This window comes from Dama dama, chromosome 14 (assembly GCF_033118175.1).
Source record: "Dama dama isolate Ldn47 chromosome 14, ASM3311817v1, whole genome shotgun sequence".
Lineage (NCBI taxonomy): Eukaryota > Metazoa > Chordata > Mammalia > Artiodactyla > Cervidae > Dama > Dama dama.
The window spans coordinates 44,085,007-44,103,838 of NC_083694.1; the positions used below are offsets into that span (position 1 = coordinate 44,085,007).

General features: G+C 53.6%; 1 protein-coding gene across 4 annotated transcripts in view; it reads left to right on the plus strand.

Moving 5' to 3' along the window:
• Nucleotides 1–18,832, plus strand: part of ACOT7 (acyl-CoA thioesterase 7) — a 97,169-nt gene that overhangs the window by 31,381 nt on the left and 46,956 nt on the right. For all 4 annotated transcript variants that reach the window (XM_061160518.1, XM_061160520.1, XM_061160517.1 and 1 more), the window contains exons 2-3: nt 8,295–8,412; nt 15,878–16,034. In XM_061160518.1, coding sequence (XP_061016501.1) covers nt 8,295–8,412; nt 15,878–16,034 — 275 coding nt within the window. The remainder of the gene's footprint in view (nt 1–8,294; nt 8,413–15,877; nt 16,035–18,832) is intronic.

Genomic DNA, 18,832 nt, shown 5'->3' on the forward strand with positions numbered 1-18,832 from the left:
CAGTCGGAGAGGGCAGGTGAGTCGGCTGCAGCTGGCCCCTTGCCTCTCTCTGGACCTGGGATGTCCCAGCCCACATGGCTTCCCAGCTAAGCAGGTACCAACCACCAGTTGTGGGACCCCCCCCCAATGTGGGACCCCTGTGGCAGATGGGGTCAGGTGGTAGGGGGACTCGGCCCCTGTGTGCAACAGACTGGCTGGCTTCATGCAGCCGGGGGCACCCAGGCCTGGCCCAGGTCTTGCTGACCTTGAAGGTTAGGTGGTTAACTGAAGCCGGGATGGGGACTCTGGCCTCTGGATATCCACATGGGCTCCTGGCGGGGTCATATCTTGGGTGCCCTGGAGAATTGGCAGCGAGGCCTGGCACTCACCCACCTGGCTCCAGCGCCCAAGTTGCCCGCCTGGTGCTTTCCTTTCTCCTGCCAGCAGATTTCTGCGGTTGGGCCAGGCGCTGCTCAGCTTCCTGTCTGCTCTGTTCAGGGTGCTCTGGGTTTTTTGGATCAGTGGGGCTGGGTGGGTCACCTGCACTGGTTCATTCTCGTGTCCTGCTTTGGGGCCTAGGAGGGTCCCAGGGCCTCTTTGGCGGCCCAGCTGTTTCTCCCCCCTTGCCTCCTCTGGGGTCTTTGGGGGTTGAAGGAGCTTTGCTGGAACCTTCTGAGGCAGCAAATTGGAGAGAACAAGCAGTACCATACAGCCTTCTGTTGGGTAGAGTCCCCCACACATAGGAAGATGGGGTGTTCATATGTGCCTGACTCTGGCCTTCAGGGCCCCATGGTGGAGGCTGCCGGGTGTGAACCAGCCCACGTGCCCTCAGCCCATGTGGTCCTCCTGGCATGTGGGTGCCCCCAGATGAGCCTGGAGCTCCTTTCTCACCAGCAGTGGCAGACCCCACCCCGTCAGTCTCCTCCCTGGCCCGCCTTCGGACTCCTGTTCAGATCCTGCTTTATGGATGCTCCCACCACGGGCACCTTCTCAACTGCCACCTGCAGCTCCAAGGCAGGAGTGGCGCTCTGCCCAACAGTCCCTGTCCTGACTTGCCGTTGCCTGTCTGGGTTGAGCCTCATTCAGCAGGGACAGGTCCGGGGAGCTTCTGGCACGATCCGTGAGGAGTGGTTAGAGCTGGCTGCCCTGTGGGAACCTGCCTGGACCCAGCAAGCCCAATGGTTCTGCCCATGTTTGGGTGCTGGCGGAAACACCATGAGGACTTCATGTGTCCTGGAAATCGGCTGGACTTGGCCCTGCCACCTTCTCCTTCAGACAGTTCTGCTTTCACCGTTGGGTAAAGGAAGCAGCCCCCTTGCCCCACCTCCCCCACTTCCCATGGAGCTCATGTGGAAGTGTTCAATTTTAGCACTGAGATTTTCCTGTCAGAGTCGAAGATGTTGGCCTCATGCTGGGGGGCTGTGGGCAGGGTGGGCAGGGGGCAGTCATCAGTGGAGCTGCCACCAAGGCTGCTGGGGGGCCTGGTCTGGGCTGGCCGGACTGGGGAGCAGGACCTGAGCTGGCTGTAGGCCGTGGGGGCTCAGTCCGGCTGCTCACTGCTGCCTTTTGGGGGTGGTGCTCAGGTCACCCGGGCAGGGGCCTCAGGCCACATGTTGTCTGCGTTTCTTGGTGTCACTATAACACATGACCACACCTGGGTGGCTTAAAACACAGAAATGTGTACGTTTTCACATCTGGAGGCCGCAAGTCCCATACCAGGGGTTGGCAGGGCCACGTTCCTCTGAAAACTCTCGGGGGAGGGCCTTTCTTTCCTTGTCCAGCATCCGGGCTGCAGGCAGTGCCCGTGTGTCGTGTCTTGTCTTGTCGAAGTGTCACTCCGGTCTCTGCCTCCGTGTCACGTGGCCTTTTCCCCTGGTGTGTCCAGATTTCCATCTTCTTCTAAGGACACCAGTCACGGGAACACAGCCCTGATAACAACCTCATCTTAACTTGACCACATTTGCAAACACCTTGGTTCCAAATCAGATCACGGTCACAGGTTCTGGGGTCAGGGCTTTAGCTGATCTGAATTGTGTCAGGGGACACAATTCAACCCCGTCCAAAGGCTCCGGGTGGGGTGGGGCCCGGCCCGGCCTTGGGGGACCAGGAGGAGCAGAGGGACAGGGCCTGCCCTCAGGACACACAGATGTATGGGGAGCAGGGTGGCTCCTCCGGCCTCCCCATCGTCTCTTGCCTGCAGTCTGCTCCTGGAATGGCCTCTCCCACTCTGTTCCCCTGCCTCTCTCCTGCCCACAGGAACCAGCAGAGATGGTAGCCTTGCTGCGGTGAGTTCAGAGAAGGCTTTGCTGAGCACCTTTGTTTCAGCTGTGCTTTGAATAAATTTTAAAGACTGTGGATTTATTAATATTTGACATGGTTGACATGGTTTCATGGGGCTGGTGGGATCTTTGCTCCCCGACCTAGGATTGACCCGCACTCCCTGCGTTGGGAGCAGAGTTTTAACCACTGGACCATCACGGAAGTCCTTTGACATGGTTTTAAATTTAGAAGGCACAGAGGCTGGTTCCCCTCTCAGGGGCACTGGAAGCTTCTGGTTTCCCGGGCCTGCCCCCAAGGGTGGTCTCCACCGGGCCTGCAGGTAAGGTCACCCGTCTCCCGTCATTCTGAACCTTTTCTCATCTAACAGGGCTTCTCCGAGACCCTGCCTCCCTCTTGCTTGAGGCTGTGCACTCTGTGTCATGTGGGTGTAACTTAATCTAATGAGCCCCTCATTGGCGGATTTAGGACACAGCCAGCTTTTGCACGTAAAACAGCTTTTCAGTGAGTAACCTTGAACACGCTTGGTTTGGTCATGTGTGGAAACATCTGTAGGCTCAGTTCCTCTCGGTGGGATGTCTGGCTTAGAGCAGCCCATGTATCTGTAGTTTGGGTGGATGACGATAAAGCTGGGCTGCTCTCCGGAATTTTGTGTCTACTTAGGCTCCCCATTCGTCCGCGAGTTGCCTTTCTTCACGGGGCAGAGGTGGCATGTTGCCAGGACACACTGGTGCAGGTGAGGTGGAGGGAAGGTCCAGGTGGGCCCAGCCAGCAGCACTGGCCTGGGCAGGTGCAGCCTAGAGCCCCGAGAGGCAGTGGGAGATAGGTGAGGGAAGTTCCATATCCCTGAGGGCTTCAGAGGCCTCGCTAGGGAGTTGAATTTTTTTTTTTTTCTGGTTGCCCCACGTGCCATGCGGGATCTTAGTTCCCTGACCAGGGATCGAACCCATGCCCCCTGCAGTGGACTTGCGGAGTCTCAACCACTGGACTGCCAGGGAAGTCCTGGGAGTTGAATTTTTTTCCCGTAGAAGGGGCCCCGGAGGGTCTGGCGGGGCCGTGAACTCCTGCTTAAGAGAAGTGACTTTTGGGGCAGCGAGGTGAACGGCGGGCTTGGGCTGGGAGGCAAGACGTAGGCAGAGAAGCCCCTCCATCCGCAGCCCCCACTGTCTGTTGGGGGGACCACTGTCTGTTTCTGTATCTGCCAAGCTCTCCCGTCTCTGGGGTCTTCTTCGGAGATCCCAGCTCTCCTTCGAGCATCCCTCGTGCCCCACCCTCTGTCCGTGGCTCACCTACACCCTCTCCAGGACTTGACCCAGGTGTCACTACTTCTGAAGCCCTCCTGGCACCCAGGTGGGTGTCTGCACCATCTGAAAGTGATTGTGACTCAGGTTTGTGCGGCTTCCTTCCTTCTCTTGTCATCAGCTTAGTGTCTGCTTCAGAGGTTAGCAGGGGGGAGGCGGTGTCTGCTTTGGTCAGCCGTGGGCCAAGCCCTGGCCAGCTCATCCTGTGGTTTGGGGCAGGAGTGGCTGGAATGGAGGGGGAGGGGTGGTGAGTGACAGAGTGACATCCAGATGCCACTGCTGGGAGGGCAGGGAGAGAGGAAGATCGTGGCGAGGATCTTGGGGTGCGTAGGCCTGGTCACTGGAGGCAGTGTCCCTGCCACTGGCCCGCTGACAGGACGTGGGGGATGGGGGCACAGGAGGGGCTCCCTGGGCCAACGTCCACTTTTCCCTGGAGCTTCTGGGGTTCAAGGAGTGAGGGAGTTGCAGGTTGGCATGGGCAGAGGGGCAGAGAGAGGTGGAAAAGAGTCCCCCCCAGGATGGGCTCACGCCCACCACCTGCTCTGCCGTCCTGAGCTGGCCTGCGTGGAGGCCTTTTCAGTTGGGTGCTGCCAGTCAAGTTCCAGGAGATTTCACATTAAACTCTGGATTGCCGGCTTCTCTAGAAAACTCAGAGCTTTGGTATCTTCGACTCAAACCCCTGCATGGCCGCAGCTGGCCAGCTGTGAGCGCCAGTACCGCCCCTTCACCTTCCTGACCAGAGACCAGTGGGCAGTGCCGTGTAGCATTGTGTGTGCTCCGCTGGGCTGTCTTTGCTTCTTTTTTAATAGAGAAGAGGAAAGTGAAATACTTTCCATATCCGTGTCTTTACTAAAAATGGGAAAGCAGGAGCTCCACTGAGGGGCCCCACGTTCCCCTGGCTGCCCTGGCCGCTCGCACTCCTGCCTGCCTGGAGGTGACACGCACTGTGGGGGTTCAGGGGGAAGTGAGTTGAGGAAGACCCTGCCCAGCAGCTCCAGAGCTCTTTGGAGGAAGGAGGGAATGGAGAGAGGGCAGGTGGGTGCAGGATCACAGCCCTGGCGGCATTGGGGTGGAGGCTGGGATGGAATCTCCGTGACGCCCTGGGGGAGGCATCTGATTTGGGGCCCCAGGGAGGGGCTGCCGGATCTGGGCTCTGGCCTTGTTTGAAGACCTGCAGAGCAGAGGCAGAATCAGGTCCCTGGGGAAGGCTTGTGTCTGTACCGTGCGGGTGCCAGCCGGCCTGGGAGCACTAGGACAGTCCTTGGGCAGGACCCGGGGTGACCAGGACGAGGGGGTTGGGGTGGGCCTGTAGCTCGGTGCCCAGGGGCCCCTCCGGAGTTAGTGGGATTTGGTGCTGTGGGGTCCATCCGGACCCCCAGTGTCGCAGGGTGGCTCCAAGCTCTGTCCCTTGTCCTCCCCAGCCCCTCTGTCCTCGGCCCTCCCGGATGTGAGCACTTCCTCCTTGGCCTTGGGGCCCACTGTTTGCTCTCCCTGGCCCTGAGCCAGCCCGGCGTGCACAGCTCCACTTTACAAAAAGGCAGAGATAAGTCGGGCTCCCCAGACACAACCCCTGGTGCTCCTGGGGAAGGCGGCGTGGTGTAGAATCGTTTCAGTCCTCCCCTGTCTGGACTCCAGCCTGGCCCTTGGGCCTATGGGTAGAGGTGGACCATCCGGTCTTTACTAAGTTGAAAACAAATGCAAAGGAAAGAGTTTGATATGGTTGTTTTGTTATTTGAATTGGCTACCTCTTAAACAAAAAAAAAAAAAAAGAGAGAGAGAGCTTAATAGTAAGCGAGAATTTTTAAAACTCAAAACATTAAAAATATTTTTTACAACTTTTTTTTATTAGAGGTTACTTTCTGAGCAATTTTTATTTTTGCTGGATCCTAGTTCCTCACAGTGGAAGCAGTCCACACCCCTGGACACCAGGGAAGTCCTCAAAGCAGCTGTAGTTTCACAGCAAAACGGAGAGGAAAGTGCAGAGGTTCCCCACATACCCTCTGCCCCGTATGCACAGCCTCGGCCTTTATCAGCACCCCCAACAGAGAGGTACATCTGTTGCAGTCGATGAACCCACAGTGACACCTCAGTATCACACCACAGTCCACAGTTTACATTGAGGTTCACTCTAGGAGTTGTACATGCTATGGACAAATGGGTAGTGATGTGTCCACCATTCCAGAATCATACAGAGTATTTTCACTGCCCTAAAAATCTTCTGCTCTGTCTTCTTATCCCACCCCCACCCCAACCTCTGGCAAACACTGACCTTGTTTTGTTCTTTTTTTTTTTAGTATTTATTTATTCACCAGGCCTCAGTTACAACATGTGGAATATTTTAGTTGTGGCATGTGGGATAGAACTCAGGCCCCCTGCACTGGGAACTCAGGAGTCTTAGCTACTGGACCACCAGGGAAATCCCAACACTGACTTGTTTTTTAAAAAAAAATTATTTTTATTTTTGGCTGCACTGGGTCTTCAGTCCTTTGGAGGTCTGTGGCAGGCTTCCTCTAGTTGCGGTGCACGGGCTTCTCACTGAGGTGACTTCTCTTGTCGTGGAGCACAGGTTCTAGGGCTCTCAGGCTTCAGTAGTTGTGTGGCACAGGGGCTTAGTTGCCCTGATGGCATGTGGAATCTTCCCAGGCCAAGGATCCAACTCACCTCCCCTGCATTGGGGGCTTTCCTGGTAGCTCAGCTGGTAAAGAGACACGGGTTTAATCCATGGGTCGACAAGATCCCCTGGAGAAGGGTGTGGCAGCCCTCTCCAGTATTCTTGCCTGAAGAATCCCATGGACAGAGGAGCCTAGTGGGCTACAGTCCATGGGGTCGCACAGAGTTGGACACAACTGAGTGACTTGGCAGCAGGTGGTTAATGATGTTGAGTATCTTTTCATGGGCCTGTTGGCCATCAGTATGTCTTGTTTGGGAAAATGTCCATTCCATTCCTCTGCCCATTTTTTAATTGGATTGTTTGTTTTGCTCTTGAATTTTATGAGTTCTTTGTGTATTTTGGATATTAATGCTTTATCGGATATATGATTTGCAGATACTTTCTCACATGTTTTCATTTTACTGATGACTTCCTTTGCTGTGCAGGAATCTTTTAGTTTGATGTAGTCTCACTTGTGTATTTTTTTCCTTCTTTAGCCTTTGTTTTTGATGTCAAATTGAAAAAAACATCGCTACGGCCTACGTCTTCTCCTGGGAGTTTTCTGGCTTTGGGTCTTATGTTCAAGTTTTTAATCTATTTTGAGTTGATTAAAAAATCTTTTAAAATGAGCATTTGAGAAGCCAAATGAGGCTCCTTTCCTGTGCTCTGGGGGTTCCCCTGGCCACTGCCTGGGCGACCGTGGCTGCTGCCCTTGAGCCAGTGATGCAGGTGAGAAGTAGGGGTCCTGAATGCCCCCCAGGCTGAAGGGGTGACTTTGGGGGTGGGCGACAGGTCCAGACAGCCTTCGGTCTCCCCAGAAAGTGGCATCGGTGACTGTATGCTGGAGGCTCCAGCCCTCCTGCGGTTTCTGGCTGGTGCTTAGAGAAGCAGGAAGAAGTGCTGGTGAGTGTTTATGTCGCTGACTGTGTGCTAGGCTCCTTATCTGTGCCATCTTGTGATTCAGTCTTTCCCACGGTCAAGTGCGGTGGTGCTGTTGTTCCCCTTTTTTAGATGAGAATGTGGAGGTGGCTGGGTTTTGGCAGCTTGCTCAGGTCACCCAGCCAGTAAGCCTGGGAGTCAGGAACCATCTCTGAGGCTGCCTGGTTTAGCCTCCATGTCTGGAAGGAGCCAGACCGGGAGGGCATTGGAGTTCATGGCCCAGAGTCGGGGGTCCAGCCTCTAGGGTCACGCTGGCCAGCAGACTGGAGCAGGGTGGGTGAACCCAGGTGATGCCGGGCACCTGGAAACTGCACACTCGCTCAGTGCCTGGTACCTGCCTCCAGGCCTGAGGCTAGTGGAGACAGAGTTCATCAGCCAGACAGACAGGTGTCTGGGAGAGGGCCAAGCTCTGTGGGGTTGCACCAGGCTGGCTTTCTGGGACTCCAGGGACTTCACAGGGCTTCCCTGCTGCTACCCTCTGCAAAGACATGGCTTTTCCTCTTGGGGAAATGGGGTGATTTCAGTCCCTCCTGACCTTGGGGAGTTCCCAGCTCTCAACTCCAGGGAACCCACCGCTCGGGCGCTCTCTTGGAGCCCTGGGGGCAGGCAGCAATCAGGTTTTGTCTTGTTGGTGAAGATCTGGATGCTGTGATGTTTCCAGTTCTCAGAATATCCATGACCACATGAGGCCAGCTCCTCTGGGACTCCTGACGGAGATGGTGGTCCTGGGAATGTGTCCTTTCTCCAAGGGGTCATAGCTTGTGTCCTTGTTCATTCAGCTCTGCAGGTCATTGTGGGTCCTGGGAGCCAGGAGGGGCAGGCGTGCTGCCTCGATGTCACGGTCACAGCCTTTGCGGAAGGTCCTCGCCATCCCTCCCTGCCAGGGCCGGGCCCTCTCCCCCTGGCAGGCTGGGTGCCTGGGCCCCAGGGCAGGAAACCCCCCTGCCCTCCCCCGCTGGCGGAAGCACGACCCTGCAGCCCCTTGTCTGGCCGTCAGGTCAGATCAGCACCCCACAGTGAGCAGACACATGGGGAGTCCTTTTCCTTCTCTGGGAGCCATCAGGCCTTTGGAGGGCCTTCTTCCTGGGCTCACTGCTGTTCATGAGTGATATCCTGCCGGAGGCTCATCCTGCCTCTTCTCCCCCCAGGATCATGCGGCCGGATGATGCCAACGTGGCTGGCAATGTGCACGGAGGGACCGTCCTGAAGATGATCGAGGAAGCAGGAGCCATCATCAGCACCCGGCACTGCAACAGCCAGAATGGGGTAGGCGTCTGGGGACCCTCCGCCAGCCTGGCCAGGTCTCTGGATCCAGGCAGTCCCCTCCAGCCCTGTTGTACTCTGTCGGTTCGGGGCAGGAGTCTGGGTGGAGCCTGGGCCTGGGCCCTGCCCCTCCCTCTTCCCTGGGCCTTGGGAGCTTCCAGAAGCCCTGGCCCTGGACCAGGGACCCCTTGGATTGGCACTTGGTTTGGGGCTTATTGAAGAGAGGCTGGGAACCCCCAGAAACTAAGCTGAGAGACACCTTTTCAGCCCACTCCCTGTGTGTGGGGAAAGTTGTGGCTTCCTGAGTCTGAGAGGCACCAGCACCTCAGAGCCTGTGTGGGCAGCAGTTAATCCTGGGTGTCACATTGCCTGCACCCAGATCTGTCCCCTGCTCGACCCACCCTGGGTTCACTGGCAAGTCTGGGGCTCTTCCCTTGGTGGCTCCTGGGCTGCAGGGCCCGCAGGCCTGCACCAGCTCCTGCCATGGTGCCTGCTCTCCGCCTGCCACCCAGACAGAGCCAGACTTGCAGCTTTAGGGCTTCAGGGCAGCTGCCGGGCATGCAGCTTGTCAGGTCCTGCCTGGCCCCCAGCCCCGTGGGGTCTTGACATTCTCTGAAGCCCGCCTTTGGGATCCTGTGGACCTCGGCCAGCCACCTGCCATGTCCCTGTCCTCTGATTCCACACTCGTGTGGACTGTGTTCATAGGTATGCACCACTGTGAGGGTGCACTGTGAGGGTGCACTGTAAGGGTGCATGCGTGCAGAATGAACGAGGCTGGGGTAAGTGTTGGGGGTGGACGTGGGCCTGGGGGCCTCAGTGTGGGGAGGAGTGGGGTGAGGTTGCGTAGGACCCTGCTATGAGGGAGGGGCTCTCTTGCCTGCTGAGAGTTTAGATTGATTCAGCGCCCTTGAAGATCTGGGGCTAACCCGTCACATTCAGAGAGCGCCCCCTGGTGGCCGTGAGGAAGACAGGCCTGGACCTGAAGGTCAGGGGCTGAGGTGGGTGTCGAGCCCTGAGAGAGACGGTGAGGGTCCAAGCCAGGCCTGGCAGGAGAGGCTGGCTGTAGAAGAGAAAAAGCCCCAGGACTGGGAGTGAGGGAGTAGGGGCTCGGGACGCTGTGTGTTGTTCAGTCGCTCAGTTGTGTCTGACTCTTTGCGACCCCATGGACCACACCACACCAGGCTTCCCTGTCCTTCACCATCTGCCAAAGCTTGCTCAAACTTGTGTCCATTGAGTTGATAATGCCGTCCAACCATCTCATCCTCTGTCACCCCTTCTCCTGCCATCAATCTTTTCCAGCATCAGGGTCTTTTCCAGTGACTTGGCTCTTCGCATCAGGTGGCCAGAGTATTGGAGCTTCAGCTTCAACATCAGTCCTTCCAGTGAATATTCAGGATTGATTTCCTTTAGAATTGACTGGTTTGATCTCCTTGCTGTCCAAAGGATTCTCAAGAGTCTTCTCCAGCACCACAGTTCAAAAGCATCAGTTCCTTGGTACACAGCCTTCTTTATGGTCCAACTCTCACATATGACTACTGGAAAAATCATAGCTTTGACTAGATGGACCTTTGTCAGCAAAGTGATATCTCTCCTTTTTAATATGCTGTCTAGGTTTGTTATAGCTTTTCTTCCAAGGAGCAAGCGACTTTTAATTTTATGGCTGGAGTCACTGTCCGCAGTGTTTTTGGAGCCCAAGAAAATAAAGTCTGTAATTATTTCCACTTTTTCCCCATCTGTTTGCCATGAAGTGATGGGACCGGATGCCATGATCTTCATCTTTTGAATGTTGAGTTTTGAGTCAGCTTTTTCACTCTCCTTTTTCACCTTTATCAAGAGGCTCTTTAGATCCTCTTTGGCTTTCTGTCATTAAGGTGGTGTCATCTGCATATCTGAGGTTATTGATATTTCTTCCGGCAATCTTGATTGCAGCTTGTGCTTCATCCAGTATGGCATTTTGCACGATGTACTCTGCATATAAGTTAAATAAGCGGGTGACAATATACTGCCTTGACGTACTCCTTTCCCAGTTTGGAACCAGTCCGTTGTTCCATGTCCTGTTCTAACTGTTGCTTCTTGACCTGCATACAGGGTTTCTTAGGATGTGGTCTGGTATTCTCATCTCTTTAAGAATTTTCCCAAGTTTGTTGTGATCTACACAGTCAGAGGCTTTAGCATAGTCAGTGAAGCAGAAGTAGATGTTTTTCTGGAACTCTCTTGCTTTTTCTGTGATCCAGTGGATGTTGGCAATTTGATCTCTGGTTCCTCTCCCTTTTCTAAATCCAGCTTATACACCTGAAATTCTCAGTTCACGTACTGTTGAAGCCTAGCTTGAAGGATTTTGAGCATTATCTTGCTAGCATATAAAATGAATGCAATTGTGTGGTAGTTTGGATATTTTTAGGCATTGTCCTTTGGGATAGGGATGAACACTGACCTTCTCCAGTTCTGTGGCCACTGCTGAGTTTTCCAAATTTGCTGGCATATTGAGTGCAGCACTTTCACAGCATCATCTTTTAGGATTTGAAATAGCTCAGCTGGAATTTGATCATCTCCCCTAACTTTGTTTGTAGTAATGTTTCATAAGGTGCATTTTGACTCCATACTCCAAGATATCTGGCTCTAGGTGAGTGACCATACCTTCATGGTTTTCCGGGTCAGTAAGACCTTTTTTGTACTGTTCTTTGTATTCCTGCCACCTTTTCTTAATCTTTTCTGCTTCTGTTAGGTCCTCACTGTTTCTGTCTTTTATTGTGCCCATCCTTGCGTGAAATGTTACCTTGGTATCTCTAATTTTCTTGAGGAGACCTCTGGTCTTTCCCATTCTGTTGTTTTCCTCTCTTTCTTTGCATTGTTCACGTAAGAAGGCTTCTCTTATTTCTCCTTGCTATTCTTTGGAACTCTGCATTCACATGGATATATCTTTCCCTTTTTCATTTGTCTTTTGCTTCTCTTCTTTTCTCAGCTATTTGTAAGGCCTTCTCAGACAACCATTCTGCCTTTTTGCATTTCTTTTTCTTGGGGATGGTTTTGGTCGCCACCTCCTGTATGACCTCTTATGAACCTCTGTCCATAGGTCTTCAGGTACTCTATCAGATCTAATCCTTTTAATCTATTTGTCACTTCCACTGTATAATTGTAAGGGATTTGATTTAGATCAATCCTGAATAGTCTAGTGGATTTCCCAACTTTTTCAATTAAGTCGAATTTTGCAATAAGGAGGTCATGATCTGAGCCACAGTCAGCTCCCAGTCTTTTTTTTCCTGACTGTATAGAGCATCTCCATCTTCAGCTGCAAAGAGTATAATCAGTCTGATTTTGGGATTGACCGTCTGTTGATGTCCAAGTGTAGAGTCGTCTCTTGTGTTGTTGGAAGAGGGTGTTTGCTCTGACCAGTGCGTTCTTTGGCAAAACTCTGTTCGCCTTTGCCCTGCTTCATTTTGTACTCCAAGGCCAGACTTGCCTGTTACTCTGGGTATCTCTTGACTTCCTACTTTTACATTCCAGTCCCCTATAATGAAAAGGACATCGTTTTTTTTGGTGTTAGTTCTAGAAGATTTTGTAGGTCTTCATAACAGCCTCTTGCAGGCAAAGCTTGGAGAATTCCAGAAGGGGCCCTGAGGCTGTGCCCTCATTCTTGCCTGGCTCTCTTAGCACTTGCCTTTCCCACTTCGTGCCAGCGAGTGGTGCTGTAGCCCCACAAATGTACTCAGGGCTGGAAGCCCAGCAATTGCCTCAGGCTGTTTCAGCCTCAGGGGTGATGTGACTGTGGGCGGGTGGGGGGGGGTGGGGTGGGTGTGGAAGGGACAGGTCTCCCCTTGAATCAGAGGGTGAACCCATATGCTGTGCTTGCCTGCACAGCCCCTGCTGCATCGCCGCTCTGGGGCCTGACTCCAGGACCTTTATAGGAACAGACTCCTGCCTGTCTGAGGCTCTCCTGGGGAGGGGTGGACATGGAGGTCCCTGGCTTCCCTCCCAAGCGGCTTGTTCTGTGGGTTTGGGGCGGGCTGGGGAATTGGCTTGTTCGCCAGGTATCAGATGAGTTCTCACACAGGTGGGAGAGCTGTACTTTGCTGCCGTAGGTGGTGGCAGGTGGCTAGTGGGAAGGGTGCAGACACACCAGGGCTCGAACTGACTATCACCTGCAAGCCTGACGTCTCCAGCCCCCACAGGAGGGTGTGGTGAGGACCAGCTGCCAAAGTGAAGCCCAGAGCTGGCACGGAACCCACAGTCCCTCAGGAGCTGCCCACCCAGCCCAGGGGGACCCGTGCTAGCACGCCCAGTGTCCTCAAAAAGCCGGCTGGTTTCTTGATTCTGATAGAAAGTCGTGAAAGTGCTGGGTGCTGTGATTGGCAGTGAAGATCAAACATAAGACTATCTTTAGTGTCATTTGGTTAATAGTAGATTGAAAAGGAAGCTTATTCCACGATATATGAAGAACTATTACAACTCAACAGCAAAAAATAAACAACCCATTTAAAAAATGGGCAGAGGAACTGAATTGACATTTTACCAGTGAAGACGTGCAGATGGCCAGCAGGCGTGTGAAGAGATGCTCACCATCAGTAGTCGTCAGGGAAATGCAGATCAGAAACACAAGATGTCAGAAACACGCCTGCCTGAGTGGCTGTCATCAGAAAGACAACAGATAGAAAGTCTTGGTGAAGATGGGGAAATAAAGGGATCCTGTTGGTAGGAACGTAAGCTGGTCTTGCCCTTGTGGAAAAGAGCATAGAGGTTAAAACTGATGGGCTTCCCAGGTAGTGCTAGTGGTAAAGAACCCGTCTGCCAATGCAGAGATGTGGGTTTGATTCCTGGGTCGGGAAAATCCTCTGGAGAAGGGAATGGCAACTCCAACATCCTTGCCTGGAAGATCCCATGGACAGAGGAGCTTGGTGGACTACAGTCTATGGGGTTGCAAAGAGTCAGTCATGACTAAAGCGACTTAGCACACACACACACATGATCCAGCTATTCCACTTCTGAATATTTATCCAAAGAAAATGCAAACACTAATTAGAAGTGGTATCTGCATCCCCTTGTTCATGGCAGCGTTATTTGCAGTAGCTGAGACCTAAGACAACCTAAGTGTCCACTGATGGATAATAGGTAAAGAAATTGTGGGGAATTCTGTGGTAGTCCAGTGGTTAAGACTCTGCAGTTTCACTGCCGAGGGCCCAGGTTTGACTAGGGAGTCGGGCAACTAAGATCCTGCAAGCTGCACAACTCAACTGAAAAAAAAAGAAAGAAGTTGTGGTGTGTATATACACTGTGGAATGTTATACATAGAGAAAGATGAACTCTTGCCATTTGCAACAACATGGATGACCACGAGGGTGTTAGCTAAGTGAAATAAGTCAGATGGAGAAAGACGGATACCTTGTGATTCACTCAGAGGTGGAATATAAAAAAGAAGAAACAAAAAATACATGAACAAACCAAACACAAGCATGTAGATACAGAGGACAGAGAACTGGTTACTAGAGAGAGGAAGGGGTGAAGTAGAGGGGGCCAGGAGCAAGGTGGGTGAAGGGATCTCTGCTTAGTGATGGATGGAAGCTGTATTCTTGGTGGTGAGCTCGCTGTAGGGTGTGCAGAAGTAGAAACAGAACGTGGTACACGTGAAACTCATGCAATGTTATAAATCAGTGCGTGTGTGCATGCTGTCATGTCTGACTCTTTGTGACCCTATGGACTGCAGCCTGCCAGGTGCCTCTGTCCATGGGATTCTCCAGGCAAGAGTGCTGGAGTTGACTGCCATGTCCTCCAGGGGATCTTCCTGACCCAGGGATTGAACCCATGTTTCTTGCCTCTCCTGCATTGGCAGGTGGATTCTTTACCACTTCACCATGTGGGAAGCCCTATAAACCAACGCCCCCTCAATAAAAACTGACCCTAAAAAAACTTGATTTTCAGGAGTCCTCTGGCGTCCAGTGGTTAAAACTTTCCAACACGCTTTCTTTTGTATATACGTATATGTGTATATATTTGACTGCACCAGGTCTTAGTTGTGGCTCTCAGGATCTTTAGCTGTGGTATGTGAACTCTTAGTTGCAACATGTGAAATCTAGTTGCCTGACCAGGGATCAAACTCAGGCCCTCTGTGTTGGGAGCTTGGAGTCTTAGCCGCAAGACCACCAGGCAAGTCCCAAGACTCCTTGCTTTCATTGCCAAGAGCCTTGAGGAACTAAGATCCCACAAACTGTATGCTGCATGGTGAGGCAAAAAAAACAAAAAACACCTGATTTTCAGTGCTGGTGTGGAGAGGTGCTGGGTCCAGGCAAGCACTCTGCCTGTTGAGAGGCACTGTGGGAACACTTGGTGAGGTGTTTGTTTGCTTCTCCCCAGTAAACCATCCCCAGGACCGAAAATGATTTAAATGAAAGAAAGCTCCTCACAGGGTTATTCATAATAAGAAACAATTGAGGTTGACCCAAATCTAACAACAGAAGAATATTCTGTTTGGCCATTAAAAAAATACCCTTGCGTGGATATCCTCCAGTGGAGTATTGTGAAATGGCAGCCGTAGAAAGTATTGAGAAAAGGAAGGAGGAAGTGAGTCCCTCATTTTCATGAAGCGTGAGCTCCCAGGGGTTCCCCTCGTGGCTGGGGACATAAGCCTTCTTGTTCCTTTTGAATCATGAAAATGGGTTGTATATTTAAAGGATAAAGAACATTTTTTAAAAAGAGATGTGATTGCTAAGAACATTGCTTGTCATAACATGGGCAGGTTATTTTTCTTCCTGTTGAGTGAAAAAAGCAGATTTTGAAAGTGGATATTTAGCATATACACAGTTAGGTGAAATTATATATGACAACTATAGGTGAGTATAAGTGACAATTATGCATGACTGTGAGTGTCAACTATAAGCCTCAAACTGCAAAACGAGGAGCCAGGCAGACAAGTGAACCAGTAAAACCCTTATTCCTGGGACAAAAAGCCTGGAAAGAAAGATCCCAAAGTAGAAGGTGTGGTTGTCTCTCGATGGGAGGGGTGAATTTTCCCTGCTCTACTTTTCTACTTTTCTGTACTTCCCAAGTTTTCCATAATGAGTATGTATTCCTTTTTTCACTTTCCATTATGCGAGTATCCTTTTTTAGAAAAGTCAGGAAAGAGAAGTTGCTTAGAACCCCACCACCCAGGATCACCTGTATCAACAGCTTTGCCCTGTTGCCCCCCAGGCAGTGCTTCATCTCCTGGTTTTGCATTTAAGAGTGTGTGCTGACAGTAACTTGCTCTACTTTATTCTTTATTAAAAAAAATTTTGTTTCTTTGGTCATGCCACGCAGCATGGGAGGTCTTAGTTCCCTGACCAGGGGATTGAACCCATGGAGTCCTAACCCCTGGACTGCCAGGCAAGTCCCATGACTTGCTTTACTGTACCCATGGGGAAAAAAACCAAAGGTCGTTCTAGGGGACGATGTCCAGGGTGGGGCCTTGGGATGACTGACCCGCCTCTGGTCTTTGCAGGAGCGCTGCGTGGCTGCGCTGGCCCGGGTGGAGCGCACGGACTTTCTGTCACCCATGTGCATTGGCGAGGTGGCTCATGTCAGCGCAGAGATCACCTACACCTCCAAGCACTCGGTCGAGGTGCAGGTGCATGTGATGTCCGAGAACATCCTCACAGGTAACGTCTGCATGCAGCAACGGTGTCCTTGGGGCAGGCACAGCCGCCGTGGCGCCTGGCTCATCCTGACACTGTCTGTGATGACCTCCCTGCATTCCTGCCTCCTCCTGTGGGCAGTGACGTCTGCCTCCTCGCTCTGCAGATGGGAAGCCGGGGCATGGGCGTAGTTTAGGCAATGAGCCCGGTGTGTGGTCCCCCTCCCTCTGCGTTCCTGGGGTAGGGGCTGGCAGCCAGCTGGTCTGGGCAGAGGGCTGGCAGTGGGCTGGGAGGGCACCAGCGACCCTCCAGCCCTGCTAATGTACCCCCAGTGCCCTCCTCCCAGAGGGCACTTGGAGCGCGCTGGCCGGGCCCTTGCTCTGCACCCCGGGGGCCCCTGCAAGCCAGGCTGTGGGCTGGTGCTCACTGGGTGAACCTTTGACTCGGGTTTGATCTGAATAGTCTCTTCCTCAGAGTGGTAACCATGGAAACCCTTTTTCCTGCCCCCACTGGGCGCTGCAGGGGAGTGTGGCTCCCATTTAGTCACTGCTTTTTATAACCGAGATGCTCATGAGGCAGGCAGCCCCTTGGTGCCCTGGCTGCCCGGCTCCTCATCCCAGCCCACCCGGTGTCCCGCCCAGAGGAGAGGCCCTGCCGGCTCTAGAGGAGGGAGCTGCCTAGGTCCTTGCCCTTCCTCCAACACCCCGTCCTCAGCCATGGCTGCCTGCGGAGTGCTGTGCTCAGAGATCTTCATGGGGCTCCAGGCTTCTCCCCCACACAGGCCAGGCGCTCAGTTCCCCATCTAGAACATTCTGATGACCGCAGCAGGCCCAGCCGCCGCATAGTGAATGGTGCAGCTGAGGCAGAGCCTGGGGCGGGGGAGCGGTCAGCTGGCTTGTGCCCCATGTCCTGATCTGTGGCCTGAGCTCTGTTCGGGGCAGCTCCAGCGTCAGAGACCTTGGATGCTGGTCTCAGGCAGTGGCACAGAAAGGGGTCCTCCGACCCTGACTTCCCACATGGGCTAGCAGCCCACCATCTGCCTCCCCCACGCCCACTCCCACCACAGTGACCCAGTCCCGCTCTCCTGGCCTGAGATGGGAGTGGAGCCTCCCTGCTCAGGACCCAAGGGAGGAAATGGCTGGCTGCACTTTCTGCTTTTCTTGAAATTCACACTTAGTCGATAGTGTTTTCAGCAGTGCTGGTTTTGTTCACCGCAATTTTCTGGTGTCTCAAAACAGGGTAGGGGCCTGCTTTACAGATTCCCGTCATCCAGGCCCCCTTTCTGGACATCAGAGGCTTCGGCCAGGGAGGAAGCCCATGAACAGAATGGCATCAGACTGAGCGGGAATGAGAGGCAGGGGACAGGGGGCCTCCTGGGCTTTCAGACTGGAGCTCACCTCTGCCATGTGGCAGGGATCCTGGGATCTTGACTTCTCTCACCAGAGGTGGTTCTCAAGGGGACAGACTTGGTTATCACAGTCAGAGTGATGCTGCCGACTGCCTGGCGACCAGCCCGGGTGTCTGCAGAAGGAGGCTGAGGGGACTGGTGCTGGACTGACTATGTCTGAGGGGAGTGGGCATGTCCCCTGCCCCTGCAGCTTCTGTTGGCTCATGATGGACAGGGACTCAGTCACTGATGAATGAAGGAAGGAAGGAAGGAAGGAGTGGATGAGTTGCTCCTGTGCTGAGAGAAAGCCAGCAGGGGGCGCTGTCTAGAAGGACGTGCTCCTTCCTGCTTCTTTCTTTGCAGGACCCTCCCTCTCTGGGCAGGAGTGGGCAGTGCTCACCCAGTGCCCGTGATAGCGACATGAAACCCTCTGCTTCGTGGTCAGGATGCTCTCCACCCTCCCTCCCACAACACATACACACACACAGTCCCCAGCTGCCCTGGCCCTGAAGGGCGGGCGCATAGAGTCTAAGCTGCCCCAAGGATAGCAGCGACTGTGAGGATCACGGCCTCCCGGTACAGCGGGCAGGCTGTGGGCATGTGAGGGGGACAGAGGCCCAGCAGAGGAGGGACCGGCCAGCACTGCCCAACCTTTGGACACGGGGGAGGGCCAAGGCCGAGGGAGAAACCTGAGGCTGGATCATGGGGTGGATGTGGACGCTTGGAGCCCTGGGGCTGCATCTTCTCTCCATAGCTTGGTCACCTTGCCCACCTTGCCCACGAGCCCCTGCTGCAGGTCTGGGTGTCCCCCTACCCCCTTGATCTCACATCTGGTACCCCTCTGGGTCTTGGCACCACTTCTGTATCTGTGGCATCCTCTCTCCATCTTTCTATGTTTGGGCCTGTATGAGTCTCTCGTATCCTGGGACCCCGTGTCTCAAGGTCTTCTTGCCTTGATGTGTCTCTGCCTGCATGTCCACTAGGATGTGAGGGCAGGCTGTGTGGCTGCCTGGTTCAGAACAGGGCTGCCCGGAGGGGCTTTGAACATGGCCAGGTGGGGAGACCAGGCTGGGTGGACAAACAGGCGACGAGCCTGAGCCAGGAAGCTGCTCACATGCCGTCTCCGTATTTCACAACCCCTGGAGGCAGGGCCCCGGTTCTGTGTGTCCCCCTCACTCGGGGCTGCGCCGCCTTCAAGAGGCAGCCGGGCGAGCACGCGCCCAGGCAGACAACCAGCAAACCTTTGCTCATTCATCTCTGGCAACTGTCAAAATATTAAGCTCACTGGGATGTGATTGCCGCGAAGCGCTCCAGAAAATGGCTGGGAGCCTCAGAATTTCAGGATAGATGTTTTCAGTGCTGTCGTTGTCTTTTGGTGGTTTTATTGAATGATAGAGAAAGCACAGTTCGAGTGTTTTGCCTCATTTGCTCCATG